Genomic DNA, 20199 nt, shown 5'->3' with positions numbered 1-20199 from the left:
CTGTATTCTCCCCATACTTAAGTTGTTGCAATATATGAATGCAGAAAACCTTGCTTTTGGGTGCTATAAGAGTTCATTGACTATACATGTAGACTCCTAAAGATGCTGTTACTGTTTTTTATTTTTATTTTATTTTTCTTTTAGGCACATGTGCACAGGTTGGAACAAAAGCTAGAGGGGGAGTGTTGGTGTGTCCTCAAGATACATTGTATTTACTGCTGGCACAAGTCTAAGGAGAGAAAAGGGCAGGAAGGCAGCAAAGTGGGGGATAAGATCTGGCATGCACCATTGCCAGATCCACCCCTCTCCCTCATCACTACAGGATCCACACTCCATTCCATCATGTCCTTCTGCACTCAGTTTTGCTCCAGCTTGACACCTGCCTGTCTTGCTGTCCTATCTGCTCCAGTGGGCAGCCGGAGAGCTGATAACAGACCTGGGAAGTGCTGATCTTCCTGCCTGTTAGCCAGCAATGTACTAATGCACATGCTGCCAAAAAGCACTTTTACAGCTGTTAGGTCTGGCGGAACACTCATTCGGCCAGTGCTGAAACCCAATGGGATTGGGCTGTACGTTTTATTGGGGGGGGGGGAGGCAGGGTATAAATAAAATTCTTTCTGTATAAAATCTATTATCTGACTAACTTGGGGCACATTTCAGTTCAGCTGAAAGATTTTAATGTAATCTGACCTGTTAAACATTGCTGCAGTAATTCTTAATGTAAAACGTGCTTCAACATAATTTTGTCCTCAGTAGTAATTCTATGACGTACCTCATAATTTGCATGTATGTTCATTGTTTCTTTGTTTTTCTTACATTTTGCCTCAGTAAGGAAAACTCAGTGTATAGTAGCAATTATATCTCTTAACAGTATTTTATTCTTTTTAATATCCAATACTTAACTATTAAAAACACTGTTATCAGATTGGTGCTCTCTAAATTGAATTGTGTGTAGGGTAATATAATTTTGGATAGGGTTTGGAGTATCTTATTCCGTGAATAGTGTTTTCATAATGATGTGGACATTTTCCTCCCTAGAGGAAGCAAAATTATTCCTCTATACTTTTTTTTTGTTTTAAATCTGTTTAACATTATTTGGGGATTTCTAATTCACTTCATTTGTATTCAGCTCACTGACTTTATCTTAGCCTGGATGCCATTGTATTATTTGGCCGAGTATGCAGGAAGTTTGTATAATCAGGAGGCGTTTGACTTGGTATGTCTAATATTTATGTAGAGTTGATTGGACATTGGATTGGATTTTTTTTTTTACTATTTTTCCTTTACTTGCTGATAAAGTCTAACCTGATATTTCTCCCTGCCCTATCAGCTCAAATAGTTTCTGTGATATTTTTAGAATTTAGCTTCAGGCTTACCAGACAAAATAGAAATATACTAGAGTACTAGTAGTTCTGGCAGAGAGGGAAAACGGCAGCCTTGTAGCAGTATTCATCATTTCAATGAGATTTTCTCTGCTTAGTCCCAAAGCATTTGATTCACTGTTCTTGCAACCATCCATTTCATTTTGAGTCATGTGGACATTAACTGGGCATAGGGTCAGAGACTGTGTGTATGAATGTCATGTCACTGAAATGCAGACCTAGATGATGAAGTGTGCCACATGTATCTAGATGGAGGGGATTTTTCTTTTCCCTCTCCTTTCTTGACAAATAAGGTATGAAAGATGATTGACACCCTAGTTCTAAAAACAGCACTTTCTCTAAAACACGCTGAGCAAGAAAAATTCATCTGTAAGGTAAGGCAGAACCTTACCTGTGTAGAGCGAGACTTTTTTTCTCCTGATTTTGCCAACCTGCAGAATTGCAACACTAAATCTCAAGATAATTCCCCAAAAGGAAGGATTTAAAAATAAGTTTGTGCTGTTGCAGACAGTGGGCAGGAAATGCTTGGACAGAGTCAGAATAATAGAATCATTGAGTTGGTCCCACAAGGTCATCTAGTCCAACTCCCTACCTATAGCAGGAAATCCCCCCAGTGCATCTCCAGCAGGCATATGTTGAACCTCTGCTTGAAGATTTTTCTGCTTGAAAAACCCTTAAGCATTGTTTTTTTTTTGGGGGGGGGGGCTGGCTGCATGAGGCTGGGGAAAGGAACCAGAAGAAGATGGGGGCAACCAGAACACAGGGGAGGGGGCTTTTGAATGAATGATGGATGGCCTGATTGTTTTTTTTCCTGAAGGAGGAGCCCAATGGAGGGGGGAGGGGGTTTTCGCAATTGGAACAAATGGCTGGATGGATACAAGCCCAGAGAAGGGCAAAAGAGGCAGGAAAAGCAGGAGGGAGGCATTTCCTAGGATAGAAGAGGAACACCTTCAAACCTTGTGGCTCATTTTGCATTTGGGCATGGCAGGCGCAACATACCTTTCTCCTTACTCTGCTGCTCTCCTGCATATTCCGTCTAGGCCTTAAATGAGAACTCTGACACACACACAGTCTCACACCATGACTCGTTTCTCATAGTGACTTGGACTCAAGTGAAAATATGACCCTATAAGCAGCTCAGGCCGAGTCGCAATGGCCGCACGTTATGACTCGAGTCAGGATCGGTGACTCAATTTGCACTTGGACACATTGACTCCAGCACCTCCCTGCAAGCTGCCTTCCCTGCCACTTTGGCCATAATGCTATACAACTTTCCTCATACTATGTTTCATTGTACACAGTGGATCTTGCTTCTGAGTAGGCATGCAGAGGATAATACAAGGAGACAGTAGGCCTTCCCACTTCTCTCTCCAGCAGGAAGAGGTTTGAAGTGCTGACACGAGCCAGTAAGGGGGCAGAAACTAAAGCCAAAAACAAAAAGAGGACGAGCTTTAGCAAAGGGCTTCCCAGAAGAACTTGTGAAGTTTGAAAGATAGCTGCTAACTGCCCTGCAAGCATGTGTAAATATAGGGAGATAAATGATGAGGGTCTTTTATTCTGGTTACTATTATAAATAAATAAATTTTTTTAGTTCTTTTTTAAAAGTCTGATAAACCTAGGTGGGTCCTTATACGTTGTTTTAAAAAGTGGGTCCTGGTGCTAAAATGTTTGGGAACCATTGCTATATGCTCTGCCTTATAGCTGGTGCAGAATATCATAGCTATGCAAGGTTGATAGGTTGATATGGAATATGGATCTGTTGTTGATTCATTTCCAGCCCAGCAACGGTGTTTTCCCATCAATTGTACAGCTGGTGGCAGTTAGGTTTTCATGTCTGCAGTGTACATTCATGCTTTATGGCAAAGTGGGTACACACGGATGCTAGCTAATAAGATAAGTCTATTTTTAGACTCACGTGGCTTAATCTTTAGGTATTATTAACCTTCTCTTGCTTCAGGCAAACCTTTCCACATATGTGAATGCATCTACTGCCACCAGTTCTAAAGGGTTTTGCTTTGTAATTGGTTGCACCATTATTCTTTTAACAGCTGTGTTTCCCTCTGTTTCCTTCTTCCAGCAAATGCCAGATGTGAATGTGACCTGGGATGGACAGGGCCCCCGGCAGCTGCAGTCTATAGACATATCTATTGTTGTGGCGACAGACCAAGGTGTCATGGCACCAATCTTAAAAGATGCTTCAGCCAAAGGAGTTCAGGAAATTTCTACTTCTGTCAAGGTAGATTTCCATCTACACAGCAATCTCTATGAACACACTAGCACTTAAATCGGCAGGTATATGTAAGGCATCTTCCAGACAAACACAAGATTCCTTTTCAAAGTGATTTCAAACAAACTGCTTTAAAGCTGCTCCTGTGTTAGACATGAGACATCAGTGATCAAGTGCCATTCCGCAGGAATTACTGTATCTTGTTTTGTTTCCTGGCAAGCATTCGGGGATTTTAAATGAGATTAAAGTCAACAAATGTATTTAACCTAAGTGTATGTAAAGTTCTTGAGAGAAATTAATTCTGAATACCCTGCCTGAACAAAAACACAAAGTGGGGGTGCATCTCAAAACTAAGGATCCCCTTTTAGGATTAGGGTAAGTGTTCATTACGTCCTTTATGCATAGTTAGCTTATTGCTTTTCTAAAGGCAAACAAGCAACCTGGTAACAGAAGGCACTGTCAGGTAAGTGTCATGGGATAGCCCTACCTAGCAATTGGACCACGTCTGGAGAGCTAGCTATCTGTTTTCTGACAAATTCCTTTGTATGGGAAATTTCATGTGATTGTACTATAGTAATTGGCAAAACCAAAGACCTGTTCAGGTGTTGATTCTCTTTAGGAGCTTGCAAGGGACTTTCAGTGAATGTGCCATGGTAGCCTCATTGCTGTGCCATTGATATGCATGCTTATCTCCACCCTGCTCTGCTGTCTGTGTTTTAGTATTTGTCCAAAGTATGACTAAGAGTGTGCATCATTGGTGGCAAAGTAAGGAGCTTAAGATTAAAACTCTAATAAAAAAAATAGTATAAGAGCCAAGAGCGATAAAAAGCAGAAAAAACCAGTGGAAGACAATTAAAAAATGCACCATAAAACTAATCGGCATAAAAAACCATGAGGGTCCATATTAAAAAATTTAAAAGGCTAGAGTAAAAAGACATGTTTTTGGGCCCCGATGGAAATCCTCTAATTCTCTAAGGAGGGAGCAGTTCTCTTAGAGATTCAGAGACTTGTAGTGACTGTGGACTTACAGATTCAGACCTGGAAATTGATACTCTTGTTTTTTTTATACGAATTGTAAATTGTAATAGATTTCTATGTTCATTATGTAAGATTTTGAGAGTGTTTAATCCTTGTCACAAAGGATTAGCTTTGTAACATGCTCAGCTGTATAAGACCCCGAATATAATAGTTTTCTCCCTAAATGATTGAATTTCTGTCATAAACACTGAGAATAGTGTAGGCTATTAAACTCTGAACATATACTTCACACTTTCTTTACACTTACTAGCCTTCTGCCATTCAGTTAGGTGCTTTCCATTTTCTTTCATTGGAGGTAAACTTTATTAAATGTTTGGCAGAGAAGTGCCTGTCACTTTAACAGATAAGGAATCTTGTAACTTCATAGCCAGTCTCCTGTTCAGAGCTGCCAGAGCATCATCTGAAAAGAAAGTGTTGCTAATTTCTTCTCTTGTTCATGTGTGCCTGCCAACAATCTCGTTGTCATAACTCTGTAATGTGCAGTAGAAAGGAAAGATGATGGGATAGGAAGAGACATGAATTGTAAGAAGTCTTAATCTCCAAATATCACTAGATTAATATCTTTTCATAACAATAATGGATGGATTGTGGAAATCTGAGATTTTATTATGTAACAATGAGCTTTGGTTTTAATATCTTGAGCAGAATTCCAATCCTGTCTTAATACTCCTGGGACATCCCTTGCGGTCAGAGATTTATAAATTTTATGTTGCATCACTGTGACTACAAATGCTATTCAAGATTAGCATTTTTGTGTTTTGAACATAAGTATATATTATCCCCTTAAATATCGCTAGGACCTGAATATACAAAAAAATTGACCTGGCTACTTGCACTGTCCCATTACATGCTGGAATTATCCTATTTCTTGTCGGTCCCTCTAACATCATCAGACTTCTTTGCGTTGGCTGTTTGTATCAAAAAGCAGACAAAAATAGACTTGCTAGTTGTTCTTATGTAAAAACAAGACAATTTTGTGTCTTGTTCACAAAGAAGTGGACAACAAAAATAGTGGTCTTCAAGCTGTTTCAGACCATACTTTAACATGCATTTCATTTATTTTTGTAGTCATGCACAACACAGGGAAGACAGCAACTCCATCACGTCCCTTCCTGTGAGGTGACACTATCCACAAAGGTTTCAATATATTGTAATGAAACTAAAGGGACTAGAAATAACTGCTTGTTCTTCCCCACTGACCCATGCTTCACTTCCCTCACCTTCTGTAGTCTCCCTATGTCTCTTGTTAAATTGTGAGCCCTTATGGAGCAGGAAACCATCTCGTTCCTTTGTTAATGCAAACCACTTTGAGAACTTTTATTTTGCTTCACAGTTCAATGTGTGCCATACCATGTAATGTAAATACACTTGCTTCACAAATATATGGGTGGTACTCATTCTTTTTCAGTTGCTGAAATTTGATTTCTTCTATTCCAGACACATTCTATGAATATCTCCATTTTAAAAAAAATGCATTTAAAGACAGTGAAGTAACATCTGTTTTTAAGTATCCAAATATGTCATAGGAAAATATAGATGATTATCATGTCCATGAGCTTCTTGGAGGAAATGAACTGACACTGCATTATCCCCACCCCTGCGCTCAGAATCTTATTGCAGGATAAAACTATTTTCCTCATGTGGATTATATTCCCTAACAATGTTGGAATTTATGATGATTTGATAATATAATACTATTATTATGGTATTAATAGGTCTTAACTATTAAAGAGGATGAAAGTATTCTGTTTCTTAAGTTCCATTTATGTATTCTCTCTATTGTAGTTTAGTAAGTCTACTTTACCAAGAGCTTTTTTTTAAAGTACACAGATAAAACTTCCTGTTGTCTGTCTTTTTAAACATAGCTGAGTTACTTTTTGGTTTTTGCTATTACTTAAAAAGTTATAAATACAGCCACCCTGTCAGTACTAATAGTAAAAGGGAGAAAATGAACACTGGTGCCATCTCAAAAAGACACTGGATATAAAAGAAATCCTTATGCACTTGTTACTTAGACCATAAGATCAGAGTTACTTAGAAATTTGAGTCAGGATCTCAATAGGGTCTAAATAAGTTACTTAGACCATAAGATCATTACAGTTTAGATCAGTGGTTCTCACACATTTAGCACTGGGACCCATTTTTTAGAATGAGAATCTGCCAGGACCCACCAGAAGTGATGTCATGACTGGAAGTGAAATCAGCAAGCAGGAAAATTTTTAGCAATCTAGTCTTCAATCCTACCCACACTTACCCAGGAGTAAGTTCCATTGACTATTATTGTTAAAAGAATATACATAGTAACTTGTTACAGACCTGTACTTTTAACATTTCCCCAAATGCAGTCATATATCATGGTAGCATCGTCTAATATATTAAAAATAAAATATTGAAATGAATGGGGACCCACCTGAAATTGGCTCACAACCCACCTAGTGGGTCCCAACCCACAGTTTGAGAAACACTGGTTTAGATTCTTCACAAATGAAAGCATGCTAGATACATAGCTGTATCACGGATCTTCCAGAATCTGGTAGTGCTTACAGGGAGACCATGGCACCTCAATCAAAGTAATTCCTCTGTTGGATTCTGCAAATTGTGGATAGGGCACTGCTGACTATTGAGTAACTAACCAAGTTTCTTTGCTACACCCAAATCTCCAGTGAAGAAAGAAAGGCTGTTCCCAGAAGGTACAAATATATAAGATCTATTAACTGTCATAAATTGCAACAGCTGTCTGAATTTATTGTTGATCTCTTGGGGGGGGGGATATTGTGAGCAAAACTAATTTAACAGCATATGTATTTTACTCATTACAATTGTGTTTGGATTGTACATTTCAGGCTCTAGCAAAGAAAGCAAGAGATGGAAAATTGCTGCCAGAAGAATGCCAAGGAGGATCATTTAGGTATATTGCCCTCATATTATTTACTAATTAGTTGTAGTGTTAAATGAGGTTGTACTATAGCGTATTACCTTGTCAGAAAGCAAAGTTTTAACACTTGTTTTCTTAAGTTCTCTATAATCAAGGGGTGTATTCATATATTACTTGCAGATGGAAGCAACTGTGGAGGTGAGCTGTAGGGCGAGCCCAACGTACTTCTGACTTGGATGTTCAAATGACAACATCAGAATCCAATGCTGACTTTCTCTTTGCCTCTATCTCCCATTTCTATATTTTAGTTAGCCTGTCTACTTTAAAAAAAAAAAAATTCCCCTCAAGTGCTTTGCACCTTTATCTAATGAGATATTTGGCACTTTTATTTTTTAAGGGTGTTTTTAAACCACTCACTGTATACTCATGACATATCACCACTGCTACAGTGTGTGCGGAGTCTCATTAGCTGCACACCTGCAGAACAGATTTCCTGTGAGTTTGATGGGGGAGGGGGGAGATTTGTACATCTACCCAAAACTCAGTGAGTGTATGTTCACAGTGGACTAGTCACTAAAGTGTTTGGACATTTAATTTGCTAAGGCCTAAATCCTAACCAACTTTCCAGCCCTGGCATAGCTGTGTCAATAGTACATGTGCTGCATCCTGCCATGGGGTGGCACTAATGGAGGCCTCCTCAAAGTAAGATGTTTGTTTGTAAGAAATAAGGGAACTCAGAGCTGCATTGCCCTTATGTCAGTGGTGGAAAGTGGGTTAAGATTGCACCGTAATTTATGCTCATGAAGACCCTGTCTCTGTTTATCCTATATTTTTGAACAGGCCCCTAATGTATAAATGTTTGCTGGAACTCTGTGATGGTCTACTGGACTGCTGTTTCTTTCTGTTCACTTGCCTAATGACTAGAAGGAGGGTGGTTGGGTCTCCAAGGCTGTACATTAAGCTTAGCAGGGTGTTTTATTGCTCAAGTTTTTCTGGGCCCACTGCTGCACCAGCACAAAGAGCATGGAATAGTGACAGGATGCTGTTTACCCTGTTTCTCTCTTACTGCATCAGGGACTGTCTTTTACCTTCCACCTTTAGCCTTGCTCCATGCAGTTGAATGCCATAAATATTCAGACAGGCTGAAGTTGTGGGTTAGTAGCAAAAGAGCAGTTCAAGAACTCTAGCTCAAATTGATTAGATGCAATCTGCTCTCTTCTCAGGCATCTAGTAGTTGGGGACAGTATCACATTGTAAATCTATTCACGGTTTTCTGCTGACTACAGTTCCATCGCTGTCAGAATTTCTTTGAGTTGTCTGAATTTCATCTGTTCAGGACTGTCGTTCCCTGAAGTCATAACTCTAGTGTTAACTATTTTATTTACAAATCTATTTGTATCCCATTTTTTCCGCCTACAACTTGCCTTAAAAAATTTAATAATTTTTAAAAAGACATTTTAAAAATTAACAGATTCAGTTGCAGATACCTATTAAAAAAAACCCTCAGTAGTGGCAACTTCATAAACTTCATAAAAACTTCATAAACAATAGCAACTTCATAAAACTGCCATCAAACAGAATTTCCAGGATTTTCCAAAGAGTTGATCACTGAAGCAGGTAAATGAACCCAAATACAGTTGTGCCTTGGCATCCACAGGAGTTCCATCCCTGGAACCCCTGCAAGTGCCAAAACCCACAGATAATGAAATCTGTGTGTCAGGGCATACCAGACATCCAAACATTACTGGAGCTGTGCTCCAGTTGTGTCCAGAGAGCGTTCTGAGGTCTGGAGTGGCAGTGCGCTGCCTCTTCAGGCCTTCAAAAGGCCTTAGAATGTTACTTCTGGTTTTCCTCCCAGAGGCCTTAGAAGGCATTTGGGACCTAGGAAGGCTATGTGCAGCCTCCCTGTGCCTCAGAACACCCTCTGGGTACATGTCCAGAGGGTACAGGTCAGTCTGACACTGCAGATTAGGAACCTGAGGATAGTAAAATCCACGGACACCGAATCTTCAAATAAATAGGACCAACCTATAATTGTTACCTGCCTATTGCTGCAGAAAATGCACAGTCTTGGGTCTCAGTGCCCCCCACTACTGTAGGCAGAGGCACACACAACAGGGCCTCCCCTGTTGATCCTAGCATATGCACAGATTCATACAATATACCATTGTTGTTAGATAACCTGGCCCCAAACTCTTTGAAACCTTAAAGGTAAGAACCAGCACCTTCAATTGCACACTGAGGCAAATTAGAAGCCAGTGTAGTTTGGTATACCGTAGTCTTTCGAGACTGAAGGTTGCCAATACAAAGTAGTTTGGTATGGCATGGTCGGTCAAACTCCTATTAGCAACCTCACAGTTTCATCTGTTCCAGCTAAAGCTTTTTAAAAGACCAGACTTACAGCACAATCCTATGTAGGTCTTCTCAGAAGTGGGTCCCATTGTGCTCAATGGACCTTACCCCCCAGGAAGGTGTATACAGGATTGCAACCTTAGAAATGTGGAACACTTTGCTATAGCCTAACCTGGATGTAACCAGTGCATGCGCAACTGTGACAGCAATGGTAGAAATGTTGCAGTTGTTGTACATGTAATTGATGACTATAACAATATCCTAGGGCACACTAGCGATAAAGATATACACAACTTAATTGGAATACAGTCGCCTAATGCGCAACACTATTTATTTTATTATGAAATATTTTTAAATTAGTAACCACCTCCCTGATCATAATCAAGCATTTCAGCAAAAGGCTTTTTTTGTTGTTGTCAGGCTAATGAGGATCCAGCTGAGCAAGAATATGGGTACTCATTCGCAAGAACAACTTCATTGCAGAGGAATGATATACCTGATAGTTTCAGATAAATCTAAGAATTGTTTAGATTCTGAGCCGCATCCCCCTACAGTTGATCAAGAAGAGATAACACCATTGTTGACAGGTTCTCAGGTTGCATGATACCAGCGTAATGGATTGAATGCCAAATGGTCATAAGAACATAAGAACAGCCCCACTGGATCAGGCCATAGGCCCATCTAGTCCAGCTTCCTGTATCTCACAGCGGCCCACCAAATGCCCCAGGGAGCACACCAGATAACAAGAGACCTCATCCTGGTGCCCTCCCTTGCATCTGGCATTCTGACATAACCCATTTCTAAAATCAGGAGGTTGCGCATACACATCATGGCTTGTACCCCATAATGGATTTTTCCTCCAGAAACTTGTCCAACCCCTTTTAAAGGCGTCTAGGCTAGACGCCAGCACCACATCCTGTGGTAAGGAGTTCCACAGACCGACCACACGCTGAGTAAAGAAATATTTTCTTTTGTCTGTCCTAACCCGCCCAACACTCAATTTTAGTGGATGTCCCCTGGTTCTGGTATTATGTGAGAGTGTAAAGAGCATCTCCCTATCCACTCTGTCCATCCCATAATTTTGTATGTCTCAATCATGTCCCCCCTCAGGCGTCTCTTTTCTAGGCTGAAGAGGCCCAAACGCCGTAGCCTTTCCTCATAAGGAAGGTGCCCCAGCCCCGTAATCATCTTAGTCGCTCTCTTTTGCACCTTTTCCATTTCCACTATGTCTTTTTTGAGATGCGGCGACCAGAACTGGACACGATACTCCAGGTGTGGCCTTACCATAGATTTGTACAACGGCATTATAATACTAGCCGTTTTGTTCTCAATACCCTTCCTAATGATCCCAAGCATAGAATTGGCCTTTTTCACTGCCACCGCACATTGGGTCGACACTTTCATCGACCTGTCCGCCACCACCCCAAGATCTCTCTCCTGATCTGTCACAGACAGCTCAGAACCCATCAGCCTATATCTAAAGTTTTGATTTTTTGCCCCAATGTGCATGACTTTACACTTACTGACATTGAAGCGCATCTGTCATTTTGCTGCCCATTCTGCCAGTCTGGAGAGATCCTTCTGGAGCTCCTCACAATCCCTTCTGGTCTTCACTACTCGGAAAAGTTTGGTGTCATCTGCAAACTTAGCCACCTCACTGCTCAACCCTGTCTCCAGGTCATTTATGAAGAGGTTGAAAAGCACCGGTCCCAGGACAGATCCTTGGGGCACACCGCTTTTCACCTCTCTCCATTGTGAGAATTGCCCATTGACACCCACTCTCTGCTTCCTGGCCTCCAACCAGTTCTCAATCCACGAGAGGACCTGTCCTCTAATTCCCTGACTGTGGAGTTTTTTTAGTAGCCTTTGGTGAGGGACCGTGTCAAACGCCTTCTGAAAGTCCAGATATATAATGTCCACGGGTTCTCCTACATCCACATGCCTGTTGACCTTTTCAAAGAATTCTATAAGGTTCGTGAGGCAAGACTTACCCTTACAGAAGCCATGCTGACTCTCCCTCAGCAAAGCCTGTTCATCTATGTGTTTTGAGATCCTATCTTTGATGAGGCATTCCACCATCTTACCCGGTATGGATGTTAGGCTGACCGGCCTATAGTTTCCCGGGTCCCCCCTCTTTCCCTTTTTAAAAATAGGCGTGACATTTGCTATCCTTCAATCTTCTGGCACCGTGGCCGTTTTGAGGGACAAGTTGCATACCTTAGTCAAGAGATCTGCAACTTCATTCTTCAATTCCTTAATAACTCTTGGGTGGATGCCATCAGGGCCCGGTGACTTACTGATCTTTAATTTATCAATGAGGTCTGAAACATCTTCTCTTTTAACCTCTATCTGACTTAACTCCTCAGTCAGGAGGGGCCGTTCGGGCAGCGGTATCTGCCCGAGGTCTTCTGCCGTGAAGACAGATGCAAAGAACTCATTTAATTTCTCTGCCATCTCTAAGTCTCCTTTTATCTCCCCTTTCCCTCCCTCACCATCCAGAGGGCCAACCGCTTCTCTGGCGGGTTTCCTGCTTCTAACATATTTGAAGAAGCTTTTATTATTCCCCTTAATGTTGCTGGCCATGCGTTCCTCATAGTCTCGCTTGGCCTCCCGTATCACCTTCTTACATTTCTTTTGCCACAGTTTATGTTCCTTTTTATTCTCCTCATTAGGGCAAGACTTCCATTTACGGAAGGAAGCTTCCTTGCCCTTCACAGCCTCTCTAACTTGGCTGGTTAGCCATGCGGGCACCCTCCTGGATTTAGTGGAACCCTTCTTCCTTTGCGGTATACACCTCTGCTGGGCCTCTATTACTGTTGTTTTAAGCAGCCTCCATGCACTCTGGAGAGATTGGACTCTTTTTACCCTCCCTTTCAACCTCCTTCTAACCAGCCTCCTCATTTGAGGGAAGTCCGCCCGTCGGAAGTCAAGGGTTTTTGTTAGAGATTTGCCTGGTATTCTTCCCCCAACGTGCATGTCAAAACGGATCGCAGCATGATCACTGTTCCCCAATGGCTCAGTAACGTTTACATCTCTAACCAGGTCCTGCATACCGCACAATATTAAATCCAGAGTCACCTGTCCTCTGGTGGGCTCCGTGACTAGCTGCTCTTAGCCACAGTCATTTAGCACGTCAAGAAATCCGGTTTCCTTATCATGACCAGAACACAAATTGACCCAGTCAATATGAGGATAATTGAAGTCCCCCATGATTACAACCCTGTCCCTCCTTGTCACCTCCCTGATCTGTTTCCTCATTTCAAGGTCCCCATCCGATTTCTGGTCTGGAGGACGATAGCACACCCCCAGTATTACATCGCTGCATAAGCCTGGTAATTTAACCCACAGAGATTCTACGGTGGAGTCAGACCCACCTTCAATCTCTACTTTGCTGGATTCTGTCCCTTCCTTAACATAAAGGGCCACCCCACCTCCAACACGCCCCTGCCTGTCCCTCCTGTAGAGTTTATAGCCCGGGATTGCGGTATCCCACTGATTCTCCGCATTCCACCAGGTTTCCGTTATGCCCACTATGTCAATGTTTTCCCTTGTCACCAGACATTCCAGTTCTCCCACCTTTGCTCGTAGACTTCGGGCATTCGCATAAAAGCATTTGTACACGGAATGCCCTAGGATGGGCTGCTTATTCGCTCCTTTGTCCCCGCATCCTCTCAGTGTGCCAAACCGTTTATCACATCCCATCACGCTACCTTTCCCAATTTCTTCTCCTACTGTGCCTTTGTCTTGTTGTTCTCTAACCTCCCCATCCTCATCCCATAGGGATGAGGAGTCCCGAACCGGATGCCCCTTGGCTCCTGTCGGCCTTCCCCCAGGGATCAGTTTAAAAGCTGCTCTGCCACCTTTTTAATGTTATGTGCCAGCAGTCTGGTTCCATTCTGGTTCAAGTGGAGCCCGTCCCTCTTGTACAGGCCTCGCCTGTCCCAAAACATTCCCCAGTGCCTAACGAATCTAAACCCCTCATCCCTACACCACCGTCTCATCCACGCATTGAGACCCCTGATCTCCGCCTGCCTAGCTGGCCCTGCGTGTGGAACAGGTAGCACTTCAGAGAACGCTACCTTTGAGGTCCTGGCTTTCAGCTTCCTGCCTAAAAGCCTAAATTTGGCCTCCAGGACCTCCCAGCTACACTTGCCCACATCGTTGGTGCCGACATGCACCACAGCCGCTACCTCTCCCCCAGCACTGTCTACTAGCCTGTCTAGACAAGAAGTGATGTCCGCAACCTTCGCACCAGGCAGGCAAGTCACCATGCGGTCCTCACATCCGTCGCAAACCCCCCTCTCTATGTTTCTAATAATTGAATCCCCCACTACAAGAAGCCCCCGACCCCCCTCCCACCGAGGAGTATCCCGAGTGCGTTCGGATACGGGCCCATCCCCTGGAGAAGGGGTCCCCCCTAGGGGATTGTTTCCCTCCTCTCCAGGATGACGTCCTCCAGTCCCGAGACTTCCCACCCGGGCAGCTGAGGAGCTGCAAGCCTGAGGTTGGGACGAAGCCTGATTGTCCCCGGAAGTCTCCCCACGGTCCTCCTCTGCCTGCCTGCGCTTCTCCAGGTCGGCCACCAGGGCTTCAAGGGAGCGGACGCGTTCCCTGAGACCTTGGAGCTCCTTGCACCGAGGACACACCCATGACTTATGCCCCAGCAAGTCAACAGTGGTGTATGTCTTTTCTGCAATATTCAGAATCTGTGGAACAGCATATGGGGCACAATTATTTTTCTTGCTGTCCTCTGTGCCAGTTGACACAGAGAGACACAGCACTGCCTATCAAGCCTTTTATGTTAAGCAATTCCCTGCCAGTGGATGCTTAGTACTTTACATCCAAGTTGTCTGTTACTGTAGTTCATTGTGTGGGATGTTAAGCCAACCTTGGTATCGCCTCTGCCTTCTTGTTCAGTACCGAGGTGGAACAATAGTGGATACCTGTGAAGGCACTGGAATGGCAGGGGCATGGCAAGTGTGGCAGAAGTCGGGAGAAGCCTGGGGTGGGTGGGAACGTTTCTATGGAAAATGCAAGTAAAATAAATGTTTTACAAAAATAACTATCAAACTTCCAAAGAGTCTGCCTAGTTTGGCTGTAGCAAAATAAAAACAGTGCTGCTCATACTGAGGTTATTAAAAAAAAAAAAGTTAGCTTTAATCTATCTACTTTATCTCCAGAGTAGAGAATGCAGGCTGTGTTTCTTTTGTGTAGGCTGTTTAATCAATCATTGTAAAGTTGTGTTTTCAACAATGGGTTGTTGCATTAAGCTAAAATTCTAAATTGGAGCATTTATCTTATACTAATACACCATCATACTTAATCGTTTGCAATTGCATTTTTTAGTTTAGGATTTATTTTCCTGCTTTTTCATTTTTATCTTTCCATGTCTCTTTTCTTTCTTCCTCCACCCTCCTGCCCCCCTAGCATCTCAAATATAGATATGTTTGGCATCAGCAGCTTCATTGGCATCATAAACCCTCCTCAGGCTTGTTTCCTTGCTGTGGGAGGAGCTCGGACAGAACTTTCAGTTGTGGAGGATGAGGAAGGGAACGAGAAACTTCAGCAACACCAGCTCATGACGGTAACATTAGCAAGTGATGTCCGTGTGGTAGATGACAAACTAGCTTCAGAATTTCTGGGGAGCCTTAAAGCTAACTTGGAGAATCCAACCCGTCTAGCCTTGTATTAATTTGGTCAATTTGGTCCTCATCTTGGCAAAAAAAGGTGGGAGTTGTACAGAAGAAGAAAACCCAGGTGCATTGGAAGGCAGATGCTTTACTTGAGGTGGACAATTACACTATTTATTTGAATAAACTTGAAAATCTTCTGGAGATCCATGATTTCCACTTTTTTCTTTTATATGCTAATATTCTGTTAAACATGTTGAATCTGTCAAACTGTTTAAGAACACAACCTGCTGCAATATATCAGGTGACAGTTCAGTTTTCAGATGTGAATATCTTAGATAAGGCAGAATGAATGTGCCTATGAGAAAACAAATGAAAGGGAACAAAACCATCCAGTTCTTCAGGGGAAATCTTTGGTCAGAGTGAAGAAAGCAAGAAGACCTATTCCAACATTTAGTCAGCCACAGAAGTTGACATGCAATGAGTCTGTTTCAACAAGTCTGCTATTAGAGAGAGAAAGTTGAATATTAAGACAAAAAAAGTTTCCCAGTTAGAACCAGGCTTTGTCAGCTATGAGAATCCTAAGAACTTTGTTAGCAATTCTGTGTTGGTCCTCAGTATGCTATAAATATAACTGCTTCATTGATTTTTGTGATGGTGATTATGGTATTACAGAGGGCCAATATTAAATTACATAGCAATGGGTGAAACTTCCATAGATAACTAATAAATCCCTAGTGCCAAATGTTGTCCACTGTAGTTCCTTTGTATCTCATATCATTCCGGTTTTTTGACTACAGTGCTGTCCAAATGATGCCTGCCTTTATCTCTTTCAAACCTATCAGGACTTAGGCAAATAGTCTATGTGCAAGATTTCAAGTGTTCTTTCCTAGTATAATCTAATAGTAAAACACACACATTTTCAGAAGTTGGTTTCTTTCAAAATGAAATTTTTATCCTTGCCTAAATTGCCTTTTTCATTTTTCCTGCAGAGTAAATTCAAATCTGAGTGGGCTAGGAGAGAAATGAGACTTGAATTTTTAATCCTACACATCATTAATATGTTGGTTATACTCCGTGGTATAAATCAACTATGTTATATCAATATTGTAGATATTCTCTTATGGAATCTGTGTGGGCAGAGAAATCGTGTCTTTGGAATTCACAACACAATCCTAACAGTGCTAATTGGATTATATTATGGAACACTTGAACCATCATTCTGCCATATAAGTAAAATTATACTTAAGAGTTGCTAACTAACAATTAATGTATCCTTGCTGAATTAGGGCCACTTCTCATAAATCAAAAATTGAAGGCACATTAGTTGTTCTGTGTAGAAAATGGTCTGTACTCCAAATATAATTTCTTTGTTGCACACATATGTACGACCCCTCTTATGAACATAAGACAAAACAGCATGTAGGACTAATTCAGTTTCTTGTACAGAAGTTATTTCTTTTAGCAGATATTCATCTTACGATATTCATCATCTCGTATATGAAATAACTCTTGAAAAAAATGTCATCTGACAGCACAATTGTATCACTGCGCTGGGCTGGCACAGCAGTTGCCACTGTAAAGTGCTTTTACACTGACTCGCAGGCAAGCAGTACCTGCAGAAAGGCCTACATTGGCCTGCCGGCACCACATCTGGAGCCCCAGCCAACAGCGCAAGCAAACAAGGCTTCAGGCAGTGCAGGGGCATGGTTAGGGTGGCAGGGAGAGGGCATTTCGGGGCAGGGGAAGATGACATGGGAGCAGGTGAGGCATGGGAAGGGTTGGGATTGGCAGAGGGCTCCTCCACCATATCCTAACCCCACTCCCAAGCCTCCCGGCGTTACACTGGGCTTCCTAGATTTGTGTTGGCTAAATAGCTGGTGCGGCTCAGAGAAGCCCCATAGAGGCTTCTCTATCCCCTTACCCCGAATAGACCTCCAGCCTCTTCCTAACCTGCACAGGATACAGTGCATGCCGAGCAGCCTGGCTGCACAGGCACAGGTTAGGATTGGGCTGTGAGTGACATTACATTAATCCAATCTACACAAACTGCTTTCTGTCAGAACTTTCTAGTGCCTAGTCCTAAAGCTTTTGATTTCCAGAGGTGCATATTTACCACTGAGTGTGTAAACACTGAGTGTATACTTTCACTTTCCAAGTTCTACTTAAGGAAGCTTCATCTTGAGTCTTCCTTAAGTAGAACTTGGAATGTGAAAAAAGGCTCTTCACTGACTTAAATTGCTTCCCAAATTTGCAGTGACCTTCTTCACTCTGCCTTAGAACTGTATTGTGGAGCCTGACATACTTATTAAGATGTTGCTGCTCCATAGTGGGCTAAATGCCTATGTTTGTTTCCTGAAGGACTGGTTCATATTACCCATATCCTCTGTGCAGTTGCCTCCAGGAAGGTTTGCAGCTGCCAGCAAGATCAAGACAAGATTTTGCAAATGTAATATCTTGTAAAAGCATTAGAGAGAGAGAGAGAAAAAGAGACTGACTCTTGGTCCACATGTGCAGGGAGAAATTAGTTCGAGAATAAAATATTTATGTTCAATAAACTTGTTTTTTAATGTCTTTTCTCTACCATTAAGCAGAATTTTGTACATGAAACTGTATAAGCAGTTCACAGTTGATTGTATGGTATTATATTAATTAAACCTCTTACCCTGCTTTCAGTTCACCTGCAAGAGGCAACATCAGATCAGGAGTGCCCAAAGAGTTGTATATTGTACTGTATTGTGTCCATAACTCTGAGCCTTGCCTCTCACTGAAAGCTAGTGTGTTACATCTGCTGTCACCTGTCCAAAAATGACTAGTCTTGCAGGTGATCAGGATGGGAGTGCAAGTTAGAAGTTTACCCCGTTCAAAATTTACCAGGTTGTCAAGCAAAAATATGAAAAATGTTGATCACAGCTTGTTGACATGGTTTACTGCTGTCTCAAGTAATAGGTTAGACTTCCATCAGACATAGGACTTTATGCCACATTGTAATTTTATTTAACCATGTGTAGGTTCTGTTTATATTGCATGATCTTATAGGCACAAGTTTGTATAACTACATGTATGTCATGGTCGCTCATGAGATTGGAGTGGCTTGAGATTCTAGTGCTGATATTCAGTGTGCTTTGGACCAGTGGAAATTTCCCCCCCTTTTCCAAGAACTTTTGTCCAAAGGTTTCCTCTGATAGATTGAGCACAAGGGGGAGCCTTTGTTTGTTGAGAGAGGGGGACATGTCTTGCTCCAAGCAAATTGAAGCATCCCTAAACATCTGTTGAGACTAATTAAAGGGAATTTCAATTTGACTGGAGAGATTCAAGCAGAGTTCCACTAGCTTAGAATGCAATGATGAATTATCCAATAAAATGCAGGTATTTCATTGACATAGGACACAGTTTCTCCAGAAATGACATGAAGTAGGTCAAGATCCTTTGTGCGTTGACCCACATGGGTGTGTAGGTCTGCTGTTTTTTTGTACCAATGGGCTGAAATTAATGGGCTCTAATAAAATTTGGCAAGCTAGAAAACAAATCTTGCATCTGGTTCACATTTAGAATAAATATGTCTTGACTGAAAAAAATACAGATATGATTTGATACAGGTATGATAATCTGTATATATGAAAATATCATATATGTATATGTATAAAATATATGTATATGATATATGAAAATACAGATATGATATGCAATTTGAGATTGCAAAGTGTTTTCCATTGTTAAATGTGCAACAAACTTCTTTAAATAAAATGAACTCTAACCAGTGGCTTTTTCATTTGTTGTTCTTTTGCAAAGGTTCCACTGATAATGCTGTTTGTCAAAAAACAAAAAAACCAGTGATGGAAGAAAGGTTTTTTTTTTTTTTGTTTTTTTTTTAGGGAATGACTGAAAAATATGTATCAATAATGTGTTAATTCTGAGAGTGTACTCTGTGGAAAGAACGATGTGTTTTCTTATGTCTTTTTGATATTTTTTAATGAAGAGAATTTTAAACAAATGCATATTCTGCTTGAAATGTGCTTGGCACCATTTTTAAGATACACATTGTATACTTCCTAAACAAATTCATTGGATAGTACCCAAACCCTCTCTTGAGCATGCTTTGATCACACAAGGGGGGGGGGCATGATATTTGATTATTTCCACTTCCCTCTCTAGTGCCCTGCACCACGTACTTCTTGTTGCTGAGAACCCCCAACTCATAACTAGTTTTTCGAGGGCTGCAGGGGACTGGATTGGAAGGGGAAGAAAGATGAAAATCACACCCCTTCTCGTTTCTTGTGTGAGGAAGAGACAACTCTCACACAAGAGTGGGATTGGATGTAACCCATAGGATACAGTCAAGCTTTTCTGGGTGTGGGCTATTGGTTTTTGGGGAGCAATTGGTAGTGAACTTCCAGAATTTCCACCACCAATGTGGTTGGTTCCTGATTATCTCACACTTCAGTGGTCCGCAAGGAATGTTGGAAGCCATCTTACTGATTTCCCTCCATTGTCCAAAAATTACAGTGGTGGTACCTGCAGTGTGTGTGGTATACATGCAAAGAGCCAGACCACTGGATACTTGCTGAGAGAGAGTCTATGTCTCAATTGTGTCTGGCTAGAGATATTTGTTTACTGTGTATATCCCACTTTTTTTTCTCTCAGAATTCAGATTGTCTAAAAACAATGAAGGCCATAACACAAAAAAAGGAAAAA

The 20199-nt window shown here is 41.6% G+C and overlaps 1 protein-coding gene across 1 annotated transcript in view; it reads left to right on the top strand.

The window, feature by feature from the left end:
* PDHX (pyruvate dehydrogenase complex component X) overlaps nucleotides 1-19267 on the top strand; it is a 63018-nt gene extending 43751 nt beyond the window's left edge. The window contains exons 9-11 of the mRNA XM_066639679.1: nucleotides 3460-3618; nucleotides 7491-7555; nucleotides 15302-19267. Of these exons, the coding sequence (XP_066495776.1) occupies nucleotides 3460-3618; nucleotides 7491-7555; nucleotides 15302-15566 (489 nt within the window). The 3' untranslated portion in view covers nucleotides 15567-19267. The remainder of the gene's footprint in view (nucleotides 1-3459; nucleotides 3619-7490; nucleotides 7556-15301) is intronic.
* Nucleotides 19268-20199: the final 932 nt, after the last annotated feature.

The sequence above is a fragment of the Tiliqua scincoides genome, chromosome 1 (genome assembly GCF_035046505.1).
Source record: "Tiliqua scincoides isolate rTilSci1 chromosome 1, rTilSci1.hap2, whole genome shotgun sequence".
Classification (NCBI taxonomy): domain Eukaryota; kingdom Metazoa; phylum Chordata; class Lepidosauria; order Squamata; family Scincidae; genus Tiliqua; species Tiliqua scincoides.
The sequence above is the reverse complement of the archived record's forward strand: the minus strand, read 5'-3'. Positions and strand labels throughout refer to the sequence as shown.